The sequence below is a fragment of the Camelus dromedarius genome, chromosome 16 (assembly GCF_036321535.1).
Source record: "Camelus dromedarius isolate mCamDro1 chromosome 16, mCamDro1.pat, whole genome shotgun sequence".
NCBI classification, from domain to species: domain Eukaryota; kingdom Metazoa; phylum Chordata; class Mammalia; order Artiodactyla; family Camelidae; genus Camelus; species Camelus dromedarius.
This window is the reverse complement of record NC_087451.1, coordinates 41,883,962-41,906,653: the sequence shown is the minus strand read 5'-3', so window position 1 is coordinate 41,906,653 and position 22,692 is coordinate 41,883,962. Positions and strand designations below refer to the sequence as shown.

The window sequence follows — 22,692 nt, the reverse complement described above, 5'->3', positions numbered from 1 at the left end:
AGAAGCAGATTGAAGGGGCTGGTAAATTTCCAGCGCTGCTGTTTATTGTAGGGCATTGCTCATGGCAGGGAGCCTCTCTGAGTTTTACCTTCCTTCTCTATAAAGTGGGAATCGTAGTCGTTAAATGAGATGATCTGAGAAGCCGGCACCCAGGTTCCGGTGCAGTCAGCTGCCTCTCACAGCGCTTGACCTCTAGCGCTCCCTTTCCTCGTCTGTCTTGTCTGCAACTCCCCAAAGGCGGGGCCTAAGTCTTGTAACTGCAGCACCGCAGCACATGCCCTGCACACTGTAGGCGGTGAGTCAGTGTTTGCCGAGTGAGCAGTTACATGAAGGGACCAGGTGTGAGATGTGTACGCAAAGAGTGGGAAGTGAAAGGGAAGGGAAGGGAAGGGGCAGGTGGGGTCCCCACTCCAATCACAGGTCATCCCTCTGGCCTTTCTTCTGCCCTTGCTGGCCAGACCGTGACCATATTTCCCCAATGGAAATCAGACATAGGGATCATTGCATGTGTCTTTAGGAGTCAGTAGGCAGTTTTCAACCTTGGGCCCATATGAGGAGCTCTGGGACTTGGGGTCACCACAGTCACGTTCCACAGCGTGGGGAGCCCAACAAGGACAGGGCAGGGCTAGGAGAGAGGGGGCAAGGGCAGCATAGAGGGAGGCTCTTTGCTGAGCCTCTAAGGTGGGAGGCAGTTTGGGGAGGCTGGAGCAAGGCTGTGTCATGATTTCAAGAGAGGAAATCTCCCGCCCTGACGCCCCACCAGTGCTGCTCTAAACGCCTTGCCCACCTCCTACAGGAATTTCACTGGGAGAAGGCACAGCTTCTCACCCCCTGCTCCGGACTAAGTCATCAGAGAAGAAATTCAGGAATTTGAGAAGGTTCTAGAAGGCAGTGGATATGAGCTCAGGCATGACAAAGGCCTGAGTTTAAGTCCCAGCTCTGCCACTGACACAATGAATATTTTAAGCTTCCTGAACCTCAGTTTCCTCATCTATAAAATTGGGGGGGGGGTAGCATTTCTTGCCCTGCAGGGTGATTGTGAAGATTAAAAGGAATAGCATGAGGGTAACAGAGAAGAAAAAGCTCTTCTTTAGAGAAGAATGTCAACTAAAAAATAGGTAAGGGATGATAGAATGAGAATAATCACCATTTTCAATTGATTTGGGTGAGGATCACCAAAGGATGCTGAAACTATTGGGTAAAATGTTGCTGGGCAGCAGGATGGTCCCACGGTCTTAAAGCATCACACCACAGATGAGTTATGAACCACAAAGGGCAAAAGGCAACTTTACGTGGGAGAGAGCTGGTGGAAACCACCTCAACCAAGTGATGAAATTCAACATCACCACCAATGTTGACCAACCGTGGCCCCTGGCAACGCGTGCAGGGAAGGACGCGCACCACCAAGTAGACCTCTTGCCAAAATGTTTAACCAGAATCGAATCATAAGGAAACGATCAGATAAATCTCAGTTGAGAGACATTCTATAAGACATCTGCCCTGAACTCTTCAAAATATCAAGGTTGTGAGAGCAAAGAAGGCAGGGAGACTATTCTAGATTAGAGGGTGTTAGAGAGACATGACAACAAAATACAATGCCCGATTCTTCAGTAGATCCCGGATCAGGAAAAAAGTTATAAAGGACATTTTGAGGGACAATTGGGGAAGTTAGAAGAAGGAATATATAGTGGATAACATTGTGTAAGTGTTAAATCTCTCAGATTTGGGAGCATGTTGTAGTTCTTAGATTTGTGATAAGATATTTAAGTGTCTTGGTGCAATGTTCTCACAAATGGGTCAACAAAATAAATACACATATATACATATATATATGTATATACAGAGAGAAAGAGTGAGAGTGAGCGCAAATGTGGCTGAATGTTTTTTAAAGAGGGGTCAGCACAGGTGAAGTATCCACGGAGTGATTGGCTCAGCAGGCCCTGATCCCCAGGGAGAGTGGAAGGCGGCACTGAGAGTGAAGGGGGCCCAAGGGCCTGTTTGGGAACCAGCTTATGGGCAGGAGCAGGGAAAGGCTCAGATGGGGGTGGGGGAAGGCTGAAGGCAGTGTGGGAGAGGAAAAACACAGAGTCTAAGAACTGGGTCTGCAGTGAGCCACTTCACCATTTTGTGCTTCAGTTTCCCTATCTGTAAAAAGGGAAGGGTGCCTGCCTTATGAGGTTCAGATGAGAAAAATATGAGAAATCCCTTGGTGGGCGGGAGCCGCTGCTGCATGTGGACACTTCAGCTCCAAGCCCAGGAACACAGGGTAGAAGGAACATGTGACGACATACCTGCAGGTGGAAATGCGGGTGCCCTCATGGTTGGACTGCAGACCTCCCTCCCAGGGGACACCATGTGGGTCTCAGCAGGATTGAAGAGCTAGGGCAGGGCAGGGACAAGACTTCTCTGGTCCCCTTTGCTTCGAAAGGGGACTATCAGATCCGCCAGGAGCAGCAGCTGCTTGAAGACACTTCCCAAAGCATGCTGGGGAGGCAGTGGCCAAAGGAGGGACTCTGGGGCTGGTGCGTAAACCATCGCATGGCCGTGCCTCTCATCTCTCCTACAGGACCGTAGGTCCCTGAAGGCTCCCACTTTGCCTCAACCTGCCCCCACCCCAGCCTGCATTGCTGGCCATAGGATGCGAACACTAGGCATACTTATCATTTCCCGGCGAGCACCCAAGCTCTGGCCTCGTCTGACTTGGTGTATGACATTGGTTGGGTCACCTCCTTCCTCTAGGCCACAGCTTACCTGGAATCCGTAAAATGGGACACTCCATCTCTGTGCTACCTGCATCTGAGGGGAGGCAGCAGTACTGAGAGGCAAGAACTCACACTTTGGGGGCTGGCAGCTCTGTGTTCTAGTCCTGACACCATGGCTTGCTAGTGGCATCCAGGAGCCTTCACAGCGTCCATTGCCTTGACCGCGAGATGGGGTGGTTGTGTCCAACGTGCAGGGTTATGGCAGTAATCGAGACAAAATAGGTACACAGAGCTGACATGTACTTTATTGGTTTATCATCTCTCTCTCCCACTAGAGTGTCAGCCCCATGGGGCAGGGACTTGGTCCCCTTCACTGCCGCACCGCAGCACCTGGGAGGTGCCCGGTGCTCAGGAGGAGCTCCCTAAGCCATTGCTGATTGGATGAACAGAACAGGTGCTCCATATACGATAGCTCTCATTGTAAGTCAGTAAAATGTGCTGAGACAGAAAGCATTCGAAGTTCATGGCTGTTGAGAAAGGAAACTCTGAGAAGCAAGAAATACCCTTCAGGGCTGGTGTGGGTCTGTCACTCTGTCTGCCAGGCAGTGGAGGACACCAGGGAAGCTGGGCTTTTCTGGACCAGGGAAGAGACATGACATGCCCACAAGAGCCAGGAAGGAGCATCGTGAGTGAGGTGGGGGTACTGGGCAGCCCCATGCGTCCCGTCTGATAGGGGCCCCCTCTCTAGCTGACTGTGGCCGGGGGGTGGGAAATGCAGGCCCAGGTTGCCAGTGCAGCTGATTTTACAAGAGAAGCCAGAAAATCCAACGGAAAACAAATCATTTTTAAAAGAAAAACACAAATGAGAGCAAACAAAACCCATCTTTGGGCTGGGAGGGGTCCTGTGAAGTAGCCCAACCCTCTCAGGCAGTGTGCACGGGAGAGAGGGCCAGATGGTGGAGCCCCGGGGTCGCCTCCCTGGGTCCTTGTCTCTCCAGGCCTCTCAGACAGCCCCAGCCCCTGACACACAGCTGACAAGCTGTCCAGATCCAAAAGGCAGGGTCACATACAGCCAGGGAAGCAGCCACTTCCCTGGGTTCTTGGGCTCAGGGTGTCTCCAGACTTTGGAGCTCCCGGGCTTAGGGTAAGTCACCTCCCATAGTGCCTGGCCCATGGAGAAGTTCAGTAAATATTTACGGATAATGGGGAAACCAAGTGAGATTATAGGGACAAAAGTGTTTCTGAAGATCAAAAGTGCTTTACAAAAGCAAAGTGTGGTCATCCTCGTTATCAGTGTTGTCATGAGCGAGACAGTTTTACCAGAGCAGGAGGGGGGGCCTGGGACCTGGAAGAGCAGAGAATTTACAGTGACTTCCCAAGAAGGATCTGGATCAAGCCCATCAGAGCTCACACTTGGAGGGGATGCAGCTCACTGGCTCCTGGACAGACCCTGTCAAGGGACATGAGAGCCTACAAGACCCCCTCCCCAGCCACCTGATGTCCAGCTCAGTGGGGTCCCAGTCAGGCCAGGCTGTTTCTCCCCAGGTAGATGGCCTCCAGTAGACCGCACAAACCCCCGCCCCAGCTGCTGCCCATAAAATATAGACACTATATAAATAGCATAAATACTTTCTCATATATCTTAGCTATATAAATTATTCTCTTTTGCCCTAAAAACTATATGTGTGAGGTAGACCAAAAATACCCTGTGACTGTTTCCCTTAAAGCTGTAGAACGAGGGGTCAGTGGTCACTGGTCCCAGGGGCCACAGCAGGGCTGAGGTGGACCTTTGGGGATAACTGGAAGAGAAGGAGGTGGGAATAGGGAAAGAGAAGAGGGGAGAGGGCTGGACAGGAAAGACCCCATAGGCCAAGGCCCTCTGAGCCTGCCCTTGGCCTGGTCAGGGTTAGTGGCCAGCCATGGCCTTAGTCCCTCAGTCTCCCCTTTATCTTCCTGCAAACCCAGCATTGCCCACCATGGAGTTGGGATGCGGACGGCGTGTTGGTGGATCAGACCCCCTCTTCCTGCTGTCTTTTGCCCAGGGCTGAGCCAGGGTGGAGGAAGAGATGGGGTCCTAGAGGAGGAGGATGGATCAGGCTGGCAGGGAGAAAATCTCCATGTAGTGAGGCAGTGGAAGAAACTAGAAAACCAGCTGTCTATCCTTTTTTCTCTTCCTGCCAAGATGTGGGCTAGCTGCTTGGGTCAGCAAAGTCAGTCTCGGGGGTGGTCGCAGGTCAGTTTGGCTTCTTATCAGAGCCTCTGCAGCCAAAGATCCTTGCAGTGTCCCTCCAGAGGCCGCCTGATCCACCAAAGACAGGGCAGCTTCTCGTCACCCTTGGAGATCACAGGGAGCCCCAGAGGCTTCTTCCTGGGGCTTGCACAGATGGTTTCTCAGCATTTGGCTGATTCTGAAGTTTCCTGTCTCAGCAAAGGGTCAGCAACTCTGGGTTCAGGGAGAAAGGAAGCTGACAGAGGGCGCGGCAGGGCCAGCAAAGCAGCCAAGGGCGTCCCGGAGGAGGTCACTTCCTCCCAGCTGGCATTGGGCCCTGCTCTGGGAAAGAACACAACCTCCAGCAAAGTGACCCCTGCAGAGTCTTGATTCTGAACCAGAGAGATGTGTGCTGCTGAGTGAGGGCCCTCAGCCTGGCAGGTCCAAGGGGTGTGCATGTAGGGAGGTGGGGAGGTGCCTGTGGGGAGTATGTGTATGAACCAGCTTCTCTCTCCTCCTCCCCAGGACCTTGGTAGCACTGGAGATGTCTGCAGGATCAGAGGAAATTAGCAGTCACTTCCGTTCCTCAGGTAAGAGCCAAAGTGAGGGGCCATTGGTTAATGAAGGGCCAGGCTTAGCAAAGACTTCCCCACGCCCATACCTCCAGGCAGGGCAAAACCCTGAATTAGAAGAGTAGCCGGAAGAGTAGAAGTGTAACCAAATCAGAACTCATAAACCAACTCTTCTGCATCACGAATGCCAGCTGTGCTGGGGCCTCAGCACGGGTGGACCCCAGCCACAGCGAGCTGACCAAAGTGGGCTCGAAGGGAGGCTGAGCAATTGAGGGGTCACTGTCTCCCCTGGCGACCTCGGTGTGCTATCTGAGCCCCACTCCGGGGACTGGCTCCTCCTACCGGCCTTGCATCCACTGGTGCTTTTACTGAGCAGGGCTGGGTAGGTGTGGATAATTCAGCTCTGGAGGTAAGAATGAAGGCTCCATGGAGGCATATTTTAAAAACCAAATTGAGCACACAAGGATCCAGGGCACACATCTGACTTAAGCTTTCCTTTCTCCAAACCACCTGGCCTTTCCCCTCATCTCTAGCACAGCACAGCCAGGGTTGGGGAGTGAAGGGTTGTGGCCCTGGGGGTTCACTGTGATCTGAGCAGGGCCCCAGGGCTGGCTGACCCATCCCAGCCAGACTCCAGCCTCTGCTTCTAGCTGACACTGCCTCCCCGGGCCTTCTTGGTCCGGAAGCTCACCTCCCAGCATCTTGCTGACTTTAGGCCACTCAACCCAAGAATCAAGATGGCAGGATATTCCCCTCCCTCCCCTCCAAATCCTCAGTCCTGCCTTCCTCTTGGTCTCCCTTGTTTCCCTCCACATCCTTTCCATTCTGCCTCCTGCTCCAAGTCCTCAACAAGGCTGGGGACCCTCAGGTTCAAGGACAAGGCCCGCACCTCCTGTTGCTGAGAGTTGAGGGAGGAAAGGCTGCCAAGGCCCAGTGGGGAGAGGAGTACGTGTGCACGGCACGGAGGTTGGTGAGTGCATGCGTGCTGCGTGTACCTGCCCGGAGGGGCTGGCTGCACAGCTGGGTGGACTCAAGGTGGCCCGGTGCCGTGGGAGGTCCTGGCAGTGCCCGGCTGGCATACCGGGCAGCGGGCCTAGTGCTTACAGGTATACACAAGCTCCTCCTGCACACACTGCTGGCACTCCACGTAGCAGCACCACTGCACCTGGCAGTGGCAGGAGAAGGCCACCAGGCGGCTCTGGGTGTCGTAGCCCCGCCCGCAGCACAGGCTACTGCAGCTGGCCTCCCGGGAGCACACCCTGCCCGCAGTGCCAGGGGAGTACTTGCTGGGCCGGCAGAAACTGGGTGAGTCCTCCATGTAGACCAGGTCCCCAGGCCGCGGGGCCAGGCCCTTGGTGGGGCTGCCCGGCTTGGCAGGTGCCCACAGCTCCAGGCGGCCCAAGGCCTCGTTGGTGGCACTGGACACCTTGACAGCTGAGTCGTAGCGCAGCTTCAACACCTGGCCTGTCTCACGGAATGGGGAGAGCTGCTTCCAGCAGGTGCGCACAGCACAGGAGCCTGACACACCATGGCACTTACACGTGGTCCTGAGGCCACTCTTCACAGCCTGCAAGGAGAGGCAGAAGGGAGACATGGTTAGAGGCCCAGGACCTGTGGCCCAAGCCTGCCCTAGGAGCACCAGCCCTGGTGGGGAGTGGCAGGAGGATGGGAAAGAGGCCAGGGAAAGTCCACCTGAGGGGGCAGACAGGACTCAAGCTGGCCCATGTGACACCTCAGTGCACACCAGCTCCAGGCGCCCCTTCCCCTGGGCATAGGCAGTCCTCATGCCTTGGTAAGAGCAGGGTAGCCCCAGCTTCAGCCCCAGCTCTTCCCTGGCCCAGAGTTCTTGTGGAGTAGACAGCTTGCACAACTGAACACAGCAGCCCTGGTTTACACCAACTCTGTGATGAGGACACAGAACATGGAACTCAATTTCTTAAGAAAATGGAGCCCTTGCCTCTCCCAGCCTTCTCGTCCCAATAGACCTAGATACATTTTACCCTCCAGCCTTCCCTCTCCTGTGTGATCTCAGCTAAATCCCTTCCCCTCTCTGGGCTGCCTCTGTCTTCCCATCTGTAAAATGGAGGAGGGGTGAGGATTGTACCAGGTCAGTTTTCAAACTATGCTGGCAGACATCCAGGAAGGCTCTTCCTCGGAATGGAGACCCTTCTCCAAACATGTTCCTGTCTCACCAAGTCCCCATCCTGCTGCCCAGCCGCGGAAGATGGCCCAGGACCCTCCCCTACTTCCTGGTGCCTGGTAACTGTCCAGAGTAGATGCCCAAGGAATGTCGGTTGAAAGGATGAGGTTCATCCAGGAATGTCTCTGTGTGTGTTTGCTGGGGGCAGGGCAAGTCCTGGCTTCCTATCACCTTGCTCCCCGGCCCTGTACCCTGGCTGGGAAGGGCTTTGGGTCACCTGGGAACGTGCTCACCTTGATCCCCACGTGGGTGTTGTGGGCGTCTGCCCGTGCCCGCAGGTCTTTGCTTCCTCTCTTGGGCCCCAGGAAGTTGTTCAGGAACTTTGTGCTATACTTGAGATTGTCGCCACACACACCCCACTGCCAGGCCTGCCGGCTCTCCAGGCCTGGAGAGTCATCGCAGGTGCAACGCTCCATGCGCCCGGCGCTGCAGGCCCGGGCCAGGGTGTGGGTGAGGGCAGCCGAAGACACCGCGTACAGAAAGGCCGTCTCCTTGAAACCTGGGCCGGGCCCCGGGGGGGTCAGGAGGGAGGAGGAGAGTGGACTCAGAGGCTGCCCACTGCCCTCCAAGGACAGAGACGGTGTTGGGAGCCACCATAGTGAGCAGTGGACGAGGGGCGTGTGAACCTGAGGACACAGCTCAGGGCAGCCTCTCTGTCACCTGCCCCTTAAACTCAGGCTGCAAGTTGCTGTTTAAGTAGAACTTCCAGCTCCCTATGGAGTGTGTGTCCAGGTTCTCAGGGCAGCAGGACAGGAGGTACCCCCTCTAGTGATCACAGATGCAGAGAAGAGACTTAGGCACGTGGTAAGCAGTGAAACTGGGCTAAACCACAGACCTTGACTCCAAGCCAATGTGGGAGCAAGTTGGACCAACCCATTTCTGAGCCCCTAATCCTCTGAAATATGCCCTGTGGGCTTCCCGTGCTTCCTCATGCCTCTCAGAGGTCATCCTCTGCTACCTATTGGGGAGTAGGTCCAGTGACAGAGTGACCTTGGGTCTCCCACCTTACTAGTCCCAGACTGACTATCCACCCACTTGGGGACTCTTGCACTTTTGGGGTACAGCCCAGACCTGGCCTTCCCCATGAGCTCACTACCTTCTGCCTGCTCTCCAATACACCTGGCGTGTTGGGGGACATCAGTGCTGCCCAAGACCCTACCCAGCCACAGAGAGCAGCTTGCTTAGAGGGGCGTGGACTGCTCCAGTCCACCATGACTGCCACTTTGTAAAAGCCCCTTGTTGCTTGGTGATACGGTTGCACGATGACCTTTTTGTGCCCTTGGGCTGTATGCTTTCTGAGGGCAGATGGGGTCTTGTTTGGCTCTGTACCTCCAGCATCCAGCATAGTGCCTGCCTCGCTGTGAGCCTCATCAGATGCTTAGTGAAGGGAGAGCTGGGTGGACGCATGAAGGGATGCAGGGAGACAGGGAAGGAGGGAGGGTGGGAGTGGAAGGGAAGGAGGGAATGATGGACCAATGAATGTGATGAACAGAGAAACAAGTGAGTGAATTAACAAGAGGAGTCAGCCAGTCTCATGTCACTTGGCCAACTATTAACTTCCTTCCACATTTATCTGCTCTCATACTTGTGTGTGTGTGTGTGTGTGTGTGTGTGTGTGTGTGTGTGTGTGTGTGTAGGAGGCTGAGGGAGGGAGCTGGGGGTCACCCATCTCATCTGTGAGCTCCTCCAAGAATAAGCGGTGCCTCCTCCCCTCCTCTCTCAAGCATGTCTTCCTTGCTCCCCTGCTCCCCAAAACCTGAGGGAAAAACTGGGCCTCATTAACTCCCAGGACCTTTCTTACTGAGGACAGTGCTGGGTTCACAAGGCAGTGTGGCCTGGGGACAGGGGCCTAGGTAATGGGAAAGGCAGCCTTCTCCCAGCCCTCCTCCTCCCAGTCCCCCTCCTCCAGGCCCCCCTCCTTCCAGCCCCCCTCCCTACCTCTCTTGAGCAGCCCTGTCCTCCCTTCCAGGCTGCAGTTCCAGCGCTCATGCCGGAACTGAAACTGGCACTCGAGCAGGCTGAGGTGTGCAGCGTCCTGCAGGGTCTCAGCCAGGCCTGGCTCCCTCCGACAGAGCTGCTTTTGCCGGCGGGACAGCTTCAGGAGGTCACACTGCTTCAGGTGGGCCCCACCTTGTGCCGGGGCAGCGGCGGTGCCCAGCCCCGGGAAGGGCGTCAGGACCTCCCGCCCAGTCAAGCTAGAGGGGGTGAGAGAAGAGACATCAGTGACCCTTGGGGGTTGTGACAGTGGAGGATGAAAGAAGACAACCCCTAAAGATGTGGGGCAGATGAGGGGAAGGGGCCTTCTTGGGGGCTTCATTATTTGTCCTTCTGGGAAGGAGGCTGGCCCCATGGGGTTATGCCCCTATTTTACAGAGTAGGAAACCAAAGTGCTTATAATAATAAGGGATAGTGCAGGATCTCAGATCCAAGTTTTTCAGAAGCCAGTCTCTGCTCTGCTTACCCACTTTATTTCCCAAACTTGCCGAAACAGAAAAAAAAAATATCATTTGGGGGGCTTATTAAAAATACAGATGCCCAGGATTTATACTTAGCAATTTTGCTTCCATTTGTCTGGAATGGGGCCTGGAAATCTGTATATTTACCACATTCCCTAGGTAGCTGGGGAACGATCCGGGCAGTTTGGGAAATATTGCATGTAGCATTGGCTGCTGCCTGGAGGGGAGAGCTGTGTTCCTAGGAGGGAGGCAGGCAGAGGAATGTAGACATTGAGAAGACAGCCAGCCAGTTTCCCTGGTTATCCCTCTCTCCCTTACGTTATGTTGCTGCCCAAGTAATGTCATGCCTACCTAACTTGTTTCCGTAGTTCCCAGACAGATCTTTAAACATCTGGCCGCTCCATGCCTGTTACAAAGTGATGCTTGGGGAATACCTGAACGGATGGAAGCAGGGAAGGATAGAGAGATGGGAGGAAGGAAGGATGAGTGGATGGACTGACAGGTGGATGAAGGTGAAGGAGCTACATTTCCATCAGGCCATCAGCTCCAGACTTCTTGTTCTACTACATCTGAAGTCCATGGATTCTGGAGTCAGGCTGCCACGTTCTAAGCCCAACTGCTGCCTCCTAGCTGTGTAACCTAGAAGCTTTGATTTTCTCCTCTGGAAAGTGGAGAGTGATCTTGTCTACTTCGTGGGGCTGCTGGGAAGATTATATGAAAAGTTACTAACCACCGTGCCCTGGGACATGCTATTTCTCTTTCCTGCTAGCTGGAGTTTCTCAAAATTCTTTCCTTTTGCAAGATGCTTTACTGTCTAACCTGGGCAGAGTCTTCCCTTTGTCTAGACAAGGAAACAAAGGTTTTATGAAGAGGCAGCGACTATCCCGAGTGTTACAGCAGATCAGCAGCAAGGTAGGGGCTACAGTTAGAGCTCAACATCCCTCCCTCCAGAAGCAATCTGTGAGATGTTTCTCCCAGTTCAAAATATCTGCCATCCAGTACCCTAGTGGCCCTCAGCATGGGTAGAATATACAATATACTAGCACCCAAGCTGGAGGAAGCAGTCCCTTTCTGGAATATGCTGGCCTCAAGACCATGGTAAAAGAGCAAAGGTGGAACCAGGCAATGGCTCTTGAAGCTCCTGCTTGGATGGGACACTTGTCACTCAGGCTCGTGTACCACCAGCCAAGGCAAGTCCTGTGGCCAAATGCTGAGTGGTCAGAGAGGCCCTCATCCCCCAGGGCTAAGGGCATGGCTCTCTTGTTTGGAGCCACCTGCTCCAGCCCGGACATTTGGCTGGATGCCACACCCTCCCTGTCTGCCCCGGGAGGGTGTGGGTTCTGGCCAGGCCCCAGGTGCCCCAAGTAAGTGCCCGTAGATTCCACATCCATCAGGTGCAGCCAGCCTGCTGTGGAGCATAGCTCTGAAACCCCCGAGCAGAGACAGATGCTATCAGACTCCTCCCGGCCCAGCTTGGCCCTGGGCTCCCCTCCCAGACAGGGTGAGGGCAGGGACCCGTTAATCATTAATCTGGGGGCAAATGGGTAAATTTCCAGTCCACCAGGTCTACACCCAAACCCCTCCCTGCAGTCTGACAGGAAACCCTTACAGCTTGACCCTTGGCAGGTCCAGAGCAGAACCCGATGTCAGCTCCAGCCCAGGAGACCCCTCCCTGATGGGCCTCCAGGGTGGAGAGCAGCTCGGGGGCTGCAGGAACAAAGGGTACAGCAGCCGTCCAGCCCCTCAAATGTCTCCCTCCCCACAGCAGGGGCTGGTGTGAGGGACAACTTCTGTTCACATAGTTCCTGTGTTTCAGAAATTGGGACCTTCTGTGTAGCAGCTGATTGACAGATGAGAGAACAAGCAGAGAGTGATGGGAATTTTGGCCAACATGGCTGTACATCCTTCAAAGCCTGTCTTAAATTTCATTTTAAGAACAAGAGCTTTTATATTATGATAGCTGTGTTATATAATGCTATCTACCACGTTTTTGAGTGCTTATTACTAAGCCCTTTAAATTACTCTTGCAGACACCTGTTGGGTTGACTGCCTACCTGCTCCTTCTGTCTATATGGTTACCCTGTTGGCCATTTTATACCACATGATCTTGCTGCTCTAGACTGTTGATTGGACCAATGAGGATCACATGACCCAAGCTGGGCCAATCAGTTCTTTCTCTGAGAATTTGGAAATTGACTAAAGAGAGCATACAGCAGTTACGTTCTCTCTCTTTCTTTAGGTGACTGGGCTTGTAACTCAGGAGATAAAAAGAGAAAGCTGGTCCAAAGAGACAGAAAAAGAATAAACCAAACACAGAGAGAAACAGAGGTGAGAATGGGAGGGAGAACTGGGGGAGCTTTTCAGCCCCTGACCTCAGAGTCTTCCTGAGTCAGCTATGTTCTTGCTTGAGACACTCTGATGTGTAGTACAGTGTCAGGGCTGGGAGTCAGTTTGTCTAAGGGTGCCGTCCCTGATCACCACCTTCTGACAGCTGTGGAGTACAGTACATACCCCAGGCTGCACCTGTGAGCCAGGCTCAGCAAACACCTTTTCCCCCCATCAACAGGCACCTGTTTTTTTAATTTTGTGTAATAGACCCTGTGATTGATGGCCCCAGGAGTCCAGTATAAAGTCGGTTAATTTTATTAGCAGTAATGACACTTAGTAGCGATTAATGGTCAGGAAAGGCAGCCAACCGCACAGAAGCCTCAGGCTGCCCTGGGCCCTGGTCTGCCTAGGGATGCTCTTGAAAAAGGCCCCCTTGCACTGCCTCAGGGACCCCCACAGGGCCTAGGAAGACAACTGAGAGAACTTCCAGGACCCAGTTTCTCTTTTATTTGTTTTCTGTTGTGGTTTGGGATCATTTTTCCTTTGAAGAAATAATGCCATGACATCAAATTTAGAAAACATCTCAACTGATTTCCTTAAACAAATGCTAGCGAATGCCCTGCAGATGCCATGGCGTCTGCTAGAGATGGTTTCTTCTTGGATTTTAGAATTCTAGTTGCTCCAGATTCCAATCTGTTCCAGGGCCAGTGGGCATGATCACCTCCCCTTGAAGAAACTGTACTCTCTGGCACCCGGAGCCTGAGAACCTCACCCACCAGGCCCCTCTGCAAAACTCTCAGTTACGCATGTGTTAGCTGAGCTCCTTGAGGGTAAGATATACAACCAGAGAAGACTGAGTGAGCTTCATGAGTCTAATGAATCCAGACAAAATCTGGGGTTTTAATGAAGACACTGCTCCATAGTCAGATGAGATGCTATCAGCCAAGCAAGTGACCAGTGTTCTGAACCAAAGACCAGAGGACGGATAATCTGCGAACTTGCTAACTGCCCTTCTGGGCTGGCGGACAAGATCACCCTCAGGCCTCTGCCTGACTTGAGTGCCCCTGGGCTGCCTGGGGCGACCCCCCACCATAAGTTGCACCTGCTATGACCCAGCTGGTTTCCCCCATTCCTGCTTCCTGTTGGGCTCTCCCAGGCTGACTTCCAGCCTCTCTTTTCCCATCAGGAAAGCAACAACCCCACGTGACCAGCTCCACTTTCCTCTTCTTTGCCTCCAGCCTGTACCCCTCTACTCTCTACACCCTCAGCCCGTGGCCCTCGGCGGTCAGGTTGATAAGAAGACCGGAAGCCCCCATGCCACACAATGAGATGCCTTTGGCTTTGACCCCAGAGCCTCCCCAGTCACTTCCCAAGCCACCTCGTCTCCCTCCAAAGTGGGAAAAGTCCAGGTGCCCTTAGGACTTCATCTCACATTCTACCCTCTAGACCTGCTCTGTCCACACCTGGCCCTTCCGGCCCCTGCCTCCTTTCACACTGTCCAAGGCCCACTCAATCTACAATTTTGGCTAAAACTGCCCCATCTGGGATGACCTTGAAGGAAACAAAAGTAAGTTCTCCCAGGCTTTGGCGAAGCTTCCCAGCAGACTGCTTTGGTCTGTCGTCAACAGGATCTCAGGGACCACCAAACCCCTCAAAAGAACTACAGCCCACCCTGGAATGATCACCCACCACCTGTTGGAGTGTGGGAATCCAAGGACCTTGGGCCCCCAGGGCTGTTGTTGCCTGGGGTAGTCTGGTCCCAGGTCTGCCCTCACCCATTGGTGAACCCAGAGATGTCCGCTCACCCCTAAGCTCGTTCTATCTAACAAGTACACATTGACTAGTGGGAGATCATGACCAGAGCCAGACTGCCTCAGTTCAAATCCCACCTTTACCTGTTACTAGCTGTGCTACCTTGGGCAAGGCATGTCACCTCTCTGTGCCTCATCTGTGAAATGCAGATAATCATAATACCTACTGACATGGTTATTGTGAGGATTAAATGAATGATCATTTGTAAAGCTCTTAGAATGGTGCCCGGCATGCAGTAAGCTCCAGGGAAGTGTCGTTCTTAAGCATCTACTCTGTGTCAGGGGCTGTGCTGGAGGGAACTTGGCTGGATTCAGGAGCACTCCAAACTCTCCCCAGGCCCCAAGGGCTAGGGGAAGGAGAAGGCTTTGAGCCAGAGGAACAATCAGTAGCTGCTCAGGGACCCAAATCAGGACTCCTTGGCTAGTCCTGTTCTGCCTGTAGTGGGGGGCCTGGGGTGGGGAGGGGCAGGAGGGAGGTCTAGGGGGCAGGCCCAGCTCCCTGGGGAAAGCCTGGCAGGTGCAGAGCACTTCCCATCACCAGGGGTATCCTGGCTCTGCTCTTCCACCCCCACCCCCATCCTTGTTTCTGCTCCAGAGGGTCTGATGGTTCCAGAGGAGGCCGCCCCCACGCTGTGGTGGGTGAGCAGGTGGGCGGTGCAGGACAAGACTGGCAATTCCCAGGGCACCAGGTCGTGCCAGCCTGTCTGGACCCTGAGCTGGAGGGTCCAGGAGCTGTGCCTGGCACCATGGTCCGTGCCAACTGCAGGTAGTTACCTGGGAACCAGGAAAGCCTTGCCCTGCCTGGAGCATTGGCCTTGGCCCCACAAAACCCTGTTAGATGATCCTGATAACAGGCTTCCGCTGCAGGGCCATTTGTATGGTAAGTGCTTCTTTTGTGCTTTCATCTCAAATATCTCAGTCCACCTTTCCCGCCCTCACTAAATTCCCCGACACACACACACACACACACACACACACACACACACACACACACTCCCCCACACACACACACTCACACTCCCCCACCTGTTGCCCTTTCCACTCCCCATGTCTTCCCAGCAGGAGAGAGCTAGCGAGGGCAGTGTCTGGCCCAGGAAGAGAGGGCACATTGCTCCAGGCAGTCCCTTTTCAGGGAGGGGGGCCCCTCAGCACCCACCTCTGGCCCCCTTCCCCTCCTATCATCTGAGGGACCCCAAGGTTTACATGCTGAGAAGCACACCCCTCCCTCCATCTCTCAGACTCCTTTCTCCTCGACAAGACTCGCTGTCCCCTCATACCTCCTCCAAGAAGATGTCCTTAGTGAGCATCCTCAACAGTTACCATTTTCCACCTTTACTCTAACTCCCCCTAACCACTCCTTTCACTCACTCACTCATTTATTTAAATAGCAATATAAAGGATTTGACTGAGTTTCAGATTGAGGCCAAAGAAGACCACTCACTAATTCCCTGTCTGGGTCCCCCTCAGCCCCTCCTGGGTCCAGCTATCTTTTTCTCCCCACTCTTAGCCTCAGAACCCACCTCAGGGACTGAATCATCACACCTCCCCCTACCCCAGAGCCCACCCCAGAGCTCGTCCCCCACCCCACTCCTGGTGCAGAGAGAAAAGAGCCTGGTCCAGCTGTGGGCTTTGTCTCTCCCAGAACAGCTCCACTTCCTGTTTCACAGCCACCAACCGGACTGCCTGCTGAGGATGGCATCGTGGAGACGTGTGCTCACGAGCTAAGTGGGCAGCCAGCAGCCTGTCCAACAAGCGTGCTTTGCATCTCAACAATCTTGGGTATTTAGAGCATGGCTTAGTGCAACATCTGTGGAGGAAATGCTTCCCCCTTCCTCCCTCCTGCCTCCCTCCCACTCCACTCTGGCTCAGGCTGAAGCTGACTAGAGGAAGCCTTTGTCCCTGGCATGCATGCATCAGGTGGCACGGTGGTCACAGAGGGTACCCAAAGTCAATCCTGTATGGAGGAATCCCTTCCTTCCACGTGTCTGAGATTATAAACATCTCCCCCAGTTCCCTGGCTGGGTCCAAATGTACACCATTTGAATCACTATATTCTAGAGCTGGGGAAATCCAAGATCACCCAGTCCAGAGATTTTGCCTTGATGGCACCTGGGAAGGTATCCCAGAGGCTTCTAGGGGCAGGCAGGAGGGCAAGAGGTTTGCCAAGTATGCAGGTCTCTGTTTTGACTTGCCTGGTGCCCTGGAAGTTCACGTAAGATTTTTTGGTCCAAGATGACCCAATGAGTTAGTGGCAGGGCTAGGACTGTGCCTCAGGTCTCCTGATTGCTTCTGTTAAGACTGGTGGTCTCCGCTTTCAGTTTTAATGTAACACTTCAGGGAAGAAAAATCAGCCATCACCATAGCAAACATCTAGGGTGACAGAAACACAAGACAGGTAGGACTGAAGGGAAGGAAGCCTGGTCAGGACTCCTCTGGCCTCCCGGGCAGTCAAAGGGAGAGAAGGACTCTGGTCTAAAACTCTGTTTCTTTTTAGTCAAGAGTCAGAAATAAAGTGTAGAGAAGTGGCCTGTCAATCCATACTCAAGTGTGAGAGTCTGATATAATTATGCCAGTGCCTGAGGACATAACTTTGCTAAAACAGAAGGAAGCTCAAAGGAGAGGTCTGGGATCATGAGAAGAAGAGAGAAAAGGGAAGCCTCAGGGGAGGAATGGAAGGGCAGGAGAAGAGGGGAGCTGGAAGCCTTAAGACAAGCTTCCCCAGCTTCTTGGTTTCACAAACCCAGCCCTGACCCAGGGGACGAATAGTTTAGGGGGCCCAGGGTGGGGACTGCAGGGAAAGGCGAGTCATCATCAAGGCTATATCATCTTGGAGCAAGCAACACCCTCACCCCGTTCTGCTCTAACCATGGGATCCCGGCTCATGGGCTGTGTAACTTTGGCCCATTTTTTTCAACCATAGTAAGTTGACCAACTAACAAGCGTGGCAGGCTCTGGAAGAGCCAGGCCCCTGGGGAATGCCTTGTGTATGATCATCCTGTGATGAGGACAATTCTATTGTTTGCACATGCTCTAGGAGGAGACGTTCCATGCTGCAGACTCCACTTGTCCTCCTGCAGATCCCAGCGATGGCCCACCCACCCCCACACCCCTCCCCTCAGCTCCAAGGATAGCAGGAATCTCCTACCTGGTCAAGGAGCCACTCCCTGAATATGCCTAGTAGGGCCAGAGGGGTCAGGACAGCCCCGGGTATGGATGGAGTTGTAAGGGGCTTCTTTGGAAACAGAGCAGGGTCCTCCAGAGCAGGGTCCTCCAGAGCAGGACCAGAACAGCTTCCCACCTCAGACTGTCCTGGACTCAGAGCCAACCAGGGCTGTAGCAGAAGGTCCCTCCCCTCGGGCCAGGCAGATCTCCTCCTTGTCCTCTTGCCATGGCCAACTTAGTCCAAACTCCATGCCTTTCTTCGTGCTGTCACTGCTACCTGGGTTTCCTTTCCCAGATCAAAAGCCCTCATGGATCCCCTGGACTCTTTTATAGCCACAGCCTTTTTCAAGAGTTGACTCAAGAAAATGTAGGGAATGGGGAAGGTGATCATGAGGCCCCATTCAGCTCTAGTAGGCTAAGATACTTGTCTGCCTCTTCCAGGAAGTCCTCCTTACTTGCCAGCCCCATCCTACTCAACCATCCAATTTCTTTGTTTTCTCCCACTTTTTTGAATATAGTACCATTAGATCTGCATGGTTCACACTTTTTTTATTCCTCCTCAGGGCTGTACACTCTCTCCAAGTAGCCTGGAAGCCCTTTGGCAGAGGTCCTGGTTTCTCACACGCTGAGGTCCCCCAGCGCAGACACCTGCTGACTGCATACATTTCTCAGATGTTAGCCCCAAGCAGAAAGTATAGCTCCAGACTCTCCCTCAGCCTCTCCCACCCCTAGACCCATATCACTGGCCTCCCTGCCGCCTTAGTCCCAGGTTACAGGGGTCACCTAACGCCCCCCACTGCCACCAAACCTTCCCAAACTCAAGCAGGCTCTGGAAGGGTGTGGCTCTGGAGTAGCTTGCCTGAGGCCATGGCCTCCCCTGCCCTTAGACTGGGATGGGCAGCATGAGCTCTCCCCAGTGCAAGATCTCAGGACAGCCTGGCCATGGTCAGTCAGACTCTGACTCCTCCGACCAGCTCAACCCCCACGGGACAGGGAGAGCCAGGCTGATTCCCTATGAACCTCAGTTTCTAGGGACAAGCTGGGCTTGGGCAGCCAGAGCCTCCCTTTGCTACACAGTGAGAACTTGGCCCAAGACTTTGTTTAGAACGGCTTGCACAACCTCTTGTGGTGACACGTGCTGAAAGTTTACTGCAGGTTCACAAAATTTTATCCACAATTCCAGACTCCAGAAAGCTCAGACAACTACAGTTTTTTTTTTGTTTTGTTTTTTGTTTTTTTTTTTTTTGCCCATTGGTGGTGAACTCATATGGCAGCAAGACTTGACTTGAACCAAAGTGAGAATATTTATGGTCTTTATTTATCCCAACAGGTAAATGTTTTTCTGCAAAACTAATTGTGTCTGATTACTGGGGACTACCTATACCTTGCTAGGGATGTTATATTCTATGTGGCGTATGTATCATATGATCTTTCTAAAACTTGAAACTTCTTGAATTCTGAAATGTATCTGGCCTCAAAAGGATTGGAACTATGGGGAAAGCAAACCTTCTCTACTCTTGCCCTAAAACCCATCTCTGGGGAATTTTCAGGACTGACTGAATATGGCGGTTCAGTTCTCCCTTGGCTCTTTGAGACTCTTTACCTTCCCTCTCTGGTCTCTCCAGTGAGAGGGTCTGGGCTTGAGGTGTCTGTCCCACCTCCCCGCTCATCTCCGCTGCCCCCAGGGTTCCCACAGAAGGCCAGGTGTGGCTGACTTCTGAAGTCTGATGGGAGCAAGTGTCTGCTCTCTGCTTTGCTTCTAGGTCTTATCCTGCCTGACAGAGGCCAGGTCATGACCAAGCAGTGTGTCCTTGAGGGAGTCAGGCAGAGAGAGCAAACATGATGGGGCAGAGAGGGAGGTTCTGGGGGAGAGGAAGGATCAGCAAAAGGGAGAGGGGACAGCCCACCCAGACATTCACTGTGGACTAGAAGGCAATGCTAGGTACTGTGGGAGGAGTCATCCAACAACAGGGCCCCAAGACTTCTGTTTAAAGGGAGCTATGCATGGACTGGAGACATAAGCGTGTAAACCATTGGGTAACAAGCCAAGAGTTTAAGACATGCAGTGTAAGAGATACCTGCAACATATGCCAAGTGAAAGGTGTCGGCTACAGGGTGGAGGGCTGCTCAGAGAGTCAGAGCTGCCCAGGGGAAGGCAGGCCTCAGCAGGGGATCAACAGGCAGCAGGAGGCAGGGATGGAGAGGTTGGCTCTGGATTCTAACAGACTGGATTTCAAATCTAGGTGCTGCCAGCCACTAGCTCTGTGACTTTGGGCAAGGCACTTGGCCTCTCTGAGCTTTTCTCCCCCATCACCTGTAAATGAGGATGATTATATCAGCACCTACCTCCTGGGATGCTACAGTGGTTAAATGAGATTATGCACAAAGTATTGAGCCTAGGAAGGATTCAAATTACACAGTGACTGGGATAAAGATGAAGAGAGGAAGGAACAGATGTCAAAAAGATGCTCCTTTAAGTTGGGATGCTCTAAGACAGACCACTAGGTTTCTCGGACTCCATATATATGGATAACATTTCAGCACTTTTATATACATAAAACCATCATAACTACCCAATGAGGTAAGGATTAGCCCATTTTATTGGTGGGAAAACTGAGGTCAGAGCAGCTAACTGATTTGCCCTGGGCTACAGTTAAAGTAGCTGGCTGGAGGATTTGAACTTGATCTGTGTGACTGAGTCCAGTGCTCCTTACACCACAGCAGGGTCTTGGGCTGCCTCCCATCCTGCTCAGGCTGATGCCCGGGTGAGGGTCTCCCTCACAGCACCTGGCCTACCTCCTCTTGAGCCCACCTTCTATCTGAGGCACCAGGACCTCTCTTCCTTAGGAGATTCCTTCCCCCACTTTGCTTCTCTCACCTCTGTTTTCCCATCCTCAGCCTCAGAAACTCCATCACCTTCCACTGAGGAGGCTGGTTTGACCCTGACTCTAGAGCCCAACTCCTCAGGGGTTACAGCTCAGCCAGAGACAAGCTAGTTTAAATTCCTTCCCCAAATACAATGATTCTTATCAGTGATGTTTGGCTTACAGTCTACCATCTCAAAGCAATAAAATTTATTTTACCCTTTCTTCCCTCCAACTCTGTTTTTCTCAGGACCCAGTCAATTCCTAAAACTGTTTTTAAAAAATCCAAATACATGAAACACTTAGAAATAGTTTTTTAAATGTTTTCAAGACCTGCACACTGAAAATTACAAAACATTGCTGATAGAATTTTTAAAATCCCCCAAAAGAGACATATGGCTGGTTTATAAATCAGTAGACTCAAAATTGTTAGAATGCCAATCTTCTGTAAATAGATTTATAGATTCAGTGCAATCCCGATCAAAATCTCAGCAAGCCTTCCTGTAGATATTGACAAGTTGATGCTAAAATTTAAAGGACCTAGAATAGCCAAAACAATTTTGAAAAAGAAGGACGAACTCATAGTACTTGGTTTCAAGTCTTACCATGCAGCTACAGTAATTAAGACTGTGGTACTGGCCTAAAGATAAATTTGTGGAACAGAATAGAGCCTGGAAATAAGCCCTAATATGTTGGATCAATTAATTTGCAACATAGATGATGATGAAAGGATCATCTTTTCAACAAATGGTGCTGGAATAAGGGGATATCTACCTGGAAAACAATAAACGTCAATCCTTACCTCACACCATCCACACAAATTAACTCATAAAAATCAGAGACCTAAGTGTAAAGCTGAAACTATGAAGTTTCTAGAAGAAAACACAGGAGGAAATCTTTGCAACCTCCAACAGGCGAAGATTTCTTGGATAAGACAGACAAAAAGCACAAACCATACAAGAAAAAGTTCAAAAGTTGTACTTCATCACAATTAGATCTGTCCTTCATAAGGTAATAAGAAAATGAAAAGGCAAGCTACAGATAGGGATAAAATATTGTTAATACTTTCTGATGAAGGATTTATATCCAAAATATGTAAAAAAAAAAAAAACTCTTACAACTCAATAATAAAAAGACAAAGAATCCAATGAAAAAGAAATCCAAATGATCAACACACACATGAAAGATGTTCAACTCACGATTCATCAATGGAAAAACACAAATTAAAACCACAATGAGATACTAATACATATCCACTGAAGTGGCCAAAATTAAGACTGATAGCTGACAAGAATATGGAGCAACTGAAACTGTCTTACATTACTGTGTAAAATGGTACAACCACTTTGGAATACCATTTGACCATTTCTTCTAAAGTCAAACACATACACATGATCCAAAAATCCAGTCCTAGATATGCATCCAAGGGAAATAAAAACATATGTCCACAAAAAGGCATGTACATGAATGTCCATAGCAACTTTCTTTGGAATAGCCCCAATGTGGAAGCAATCCAAATGTCCATCAACTGGTGAATAAATAAACAAATTATGCTACATCCATACAACGGAATACTACTCAGCAAGAAAAAGGAATGTGCTACTGATACATGCAATGACATGGATGCATCTCAAAAACATTATTTTGAGCAAAAGAATTCAGATACAAAAAGCTACATAAGGAGGGGGAGGTATAGCTCAGGGGTAGAATTCATACTTAGCATGCACGGGGTCCTGGGTTCAATTCCTAGCACCTCCTTTTATAACAAATAAATAAACAAACAAACCTAGTTATCCCCCCCAAAAAAAGATATCCTTAAAAAGAAGTCATAAGGTCAATGAGTGCATGGCCCTAAATTAGGTACATTAATAGATCAAGAAAGAGTCCCATTTTTTTAAAAAATGGCATAAAAAAAAGGCTATATACCATATGACTCCATTTATATGAACTTCTACAACAGGCAAAACTAATCTAAAGTGACAGAAAGCAGAGAAGTGGTGACCTGGGGCTGGTGGGAGAGTGTTGACTACAAAGGAGCAGAAAGGACCCTTTGGGGTGAAGTCACTGTTCCATACAAAAATTGTGGTGGTGGTTACATGGGAGTATACATTTGTTAACACCCAAACTGTGCACTTAGAATGCATGCATTTTATTGTATGTAATGGTGATTTGGAAAAAATTAATACTGTGTTTTGCTTCTTCACAGTGATGACACCTCCACAACCCGAGAAGACGGTTAGAACCCCAGCAACACCACAAGTGGGCCTGTACTGAGTCATTAGTATGCCAGGTACCCTATCAGGTCCTTTCATTCATTGTCTCAATTAAGCCTCACACCAGCCTTTAAGGATGGGTATTATTATCACCCAAAGCCCCAAAATGGTAAGA

The 22,692-nt window shown here is 51.5% G+C and overlaps 1 protein-coding gene and 1 long non-coding RNA gene across 2 annotated transcripts; one reads left to right on the top strand and one right to left on the bottom strand.

Annotated features, from left to right (window-relative positions):
* Nucleotides 1-2,985: 2,985 nt before the first annotated feature.
* On the bottom strand, nucleotides 2,986-10,033 carry WNT9B (Wnt family member 9B). Its single transcript, XM_031468777.2, has 3 exons — nucleotides 9,622-10,033; nucleotides 7,917-8,182; nucleotides 2,986-7,050 (listed from the first exon to the last, which is right to left on the bottom strand). Exons 1-3 carry the CDS (start codon nucleotides 10,031-10,033, stop codon nucleotides 6,577-6,579), a joined length of 1,152 nt encoding a protein of 383 aa, XP_031324637.2. The 3' UTR covers nucleotides 2,986-6,576.
* On the top strand, nucleotides 5,256-22,692 carry LOC116157790 (uncharacterized). Its single transcript, XR_010384600.1, has 4 exons — nucleotides 5,256-5,352; nucleotides 5,437-5,501; nucleotides 12,379-12,467; nucleotides 22,511-22,692. It is a non-coding gene; the product is annotated as an uncharacterized LOC116157790 (long non-coding RNA).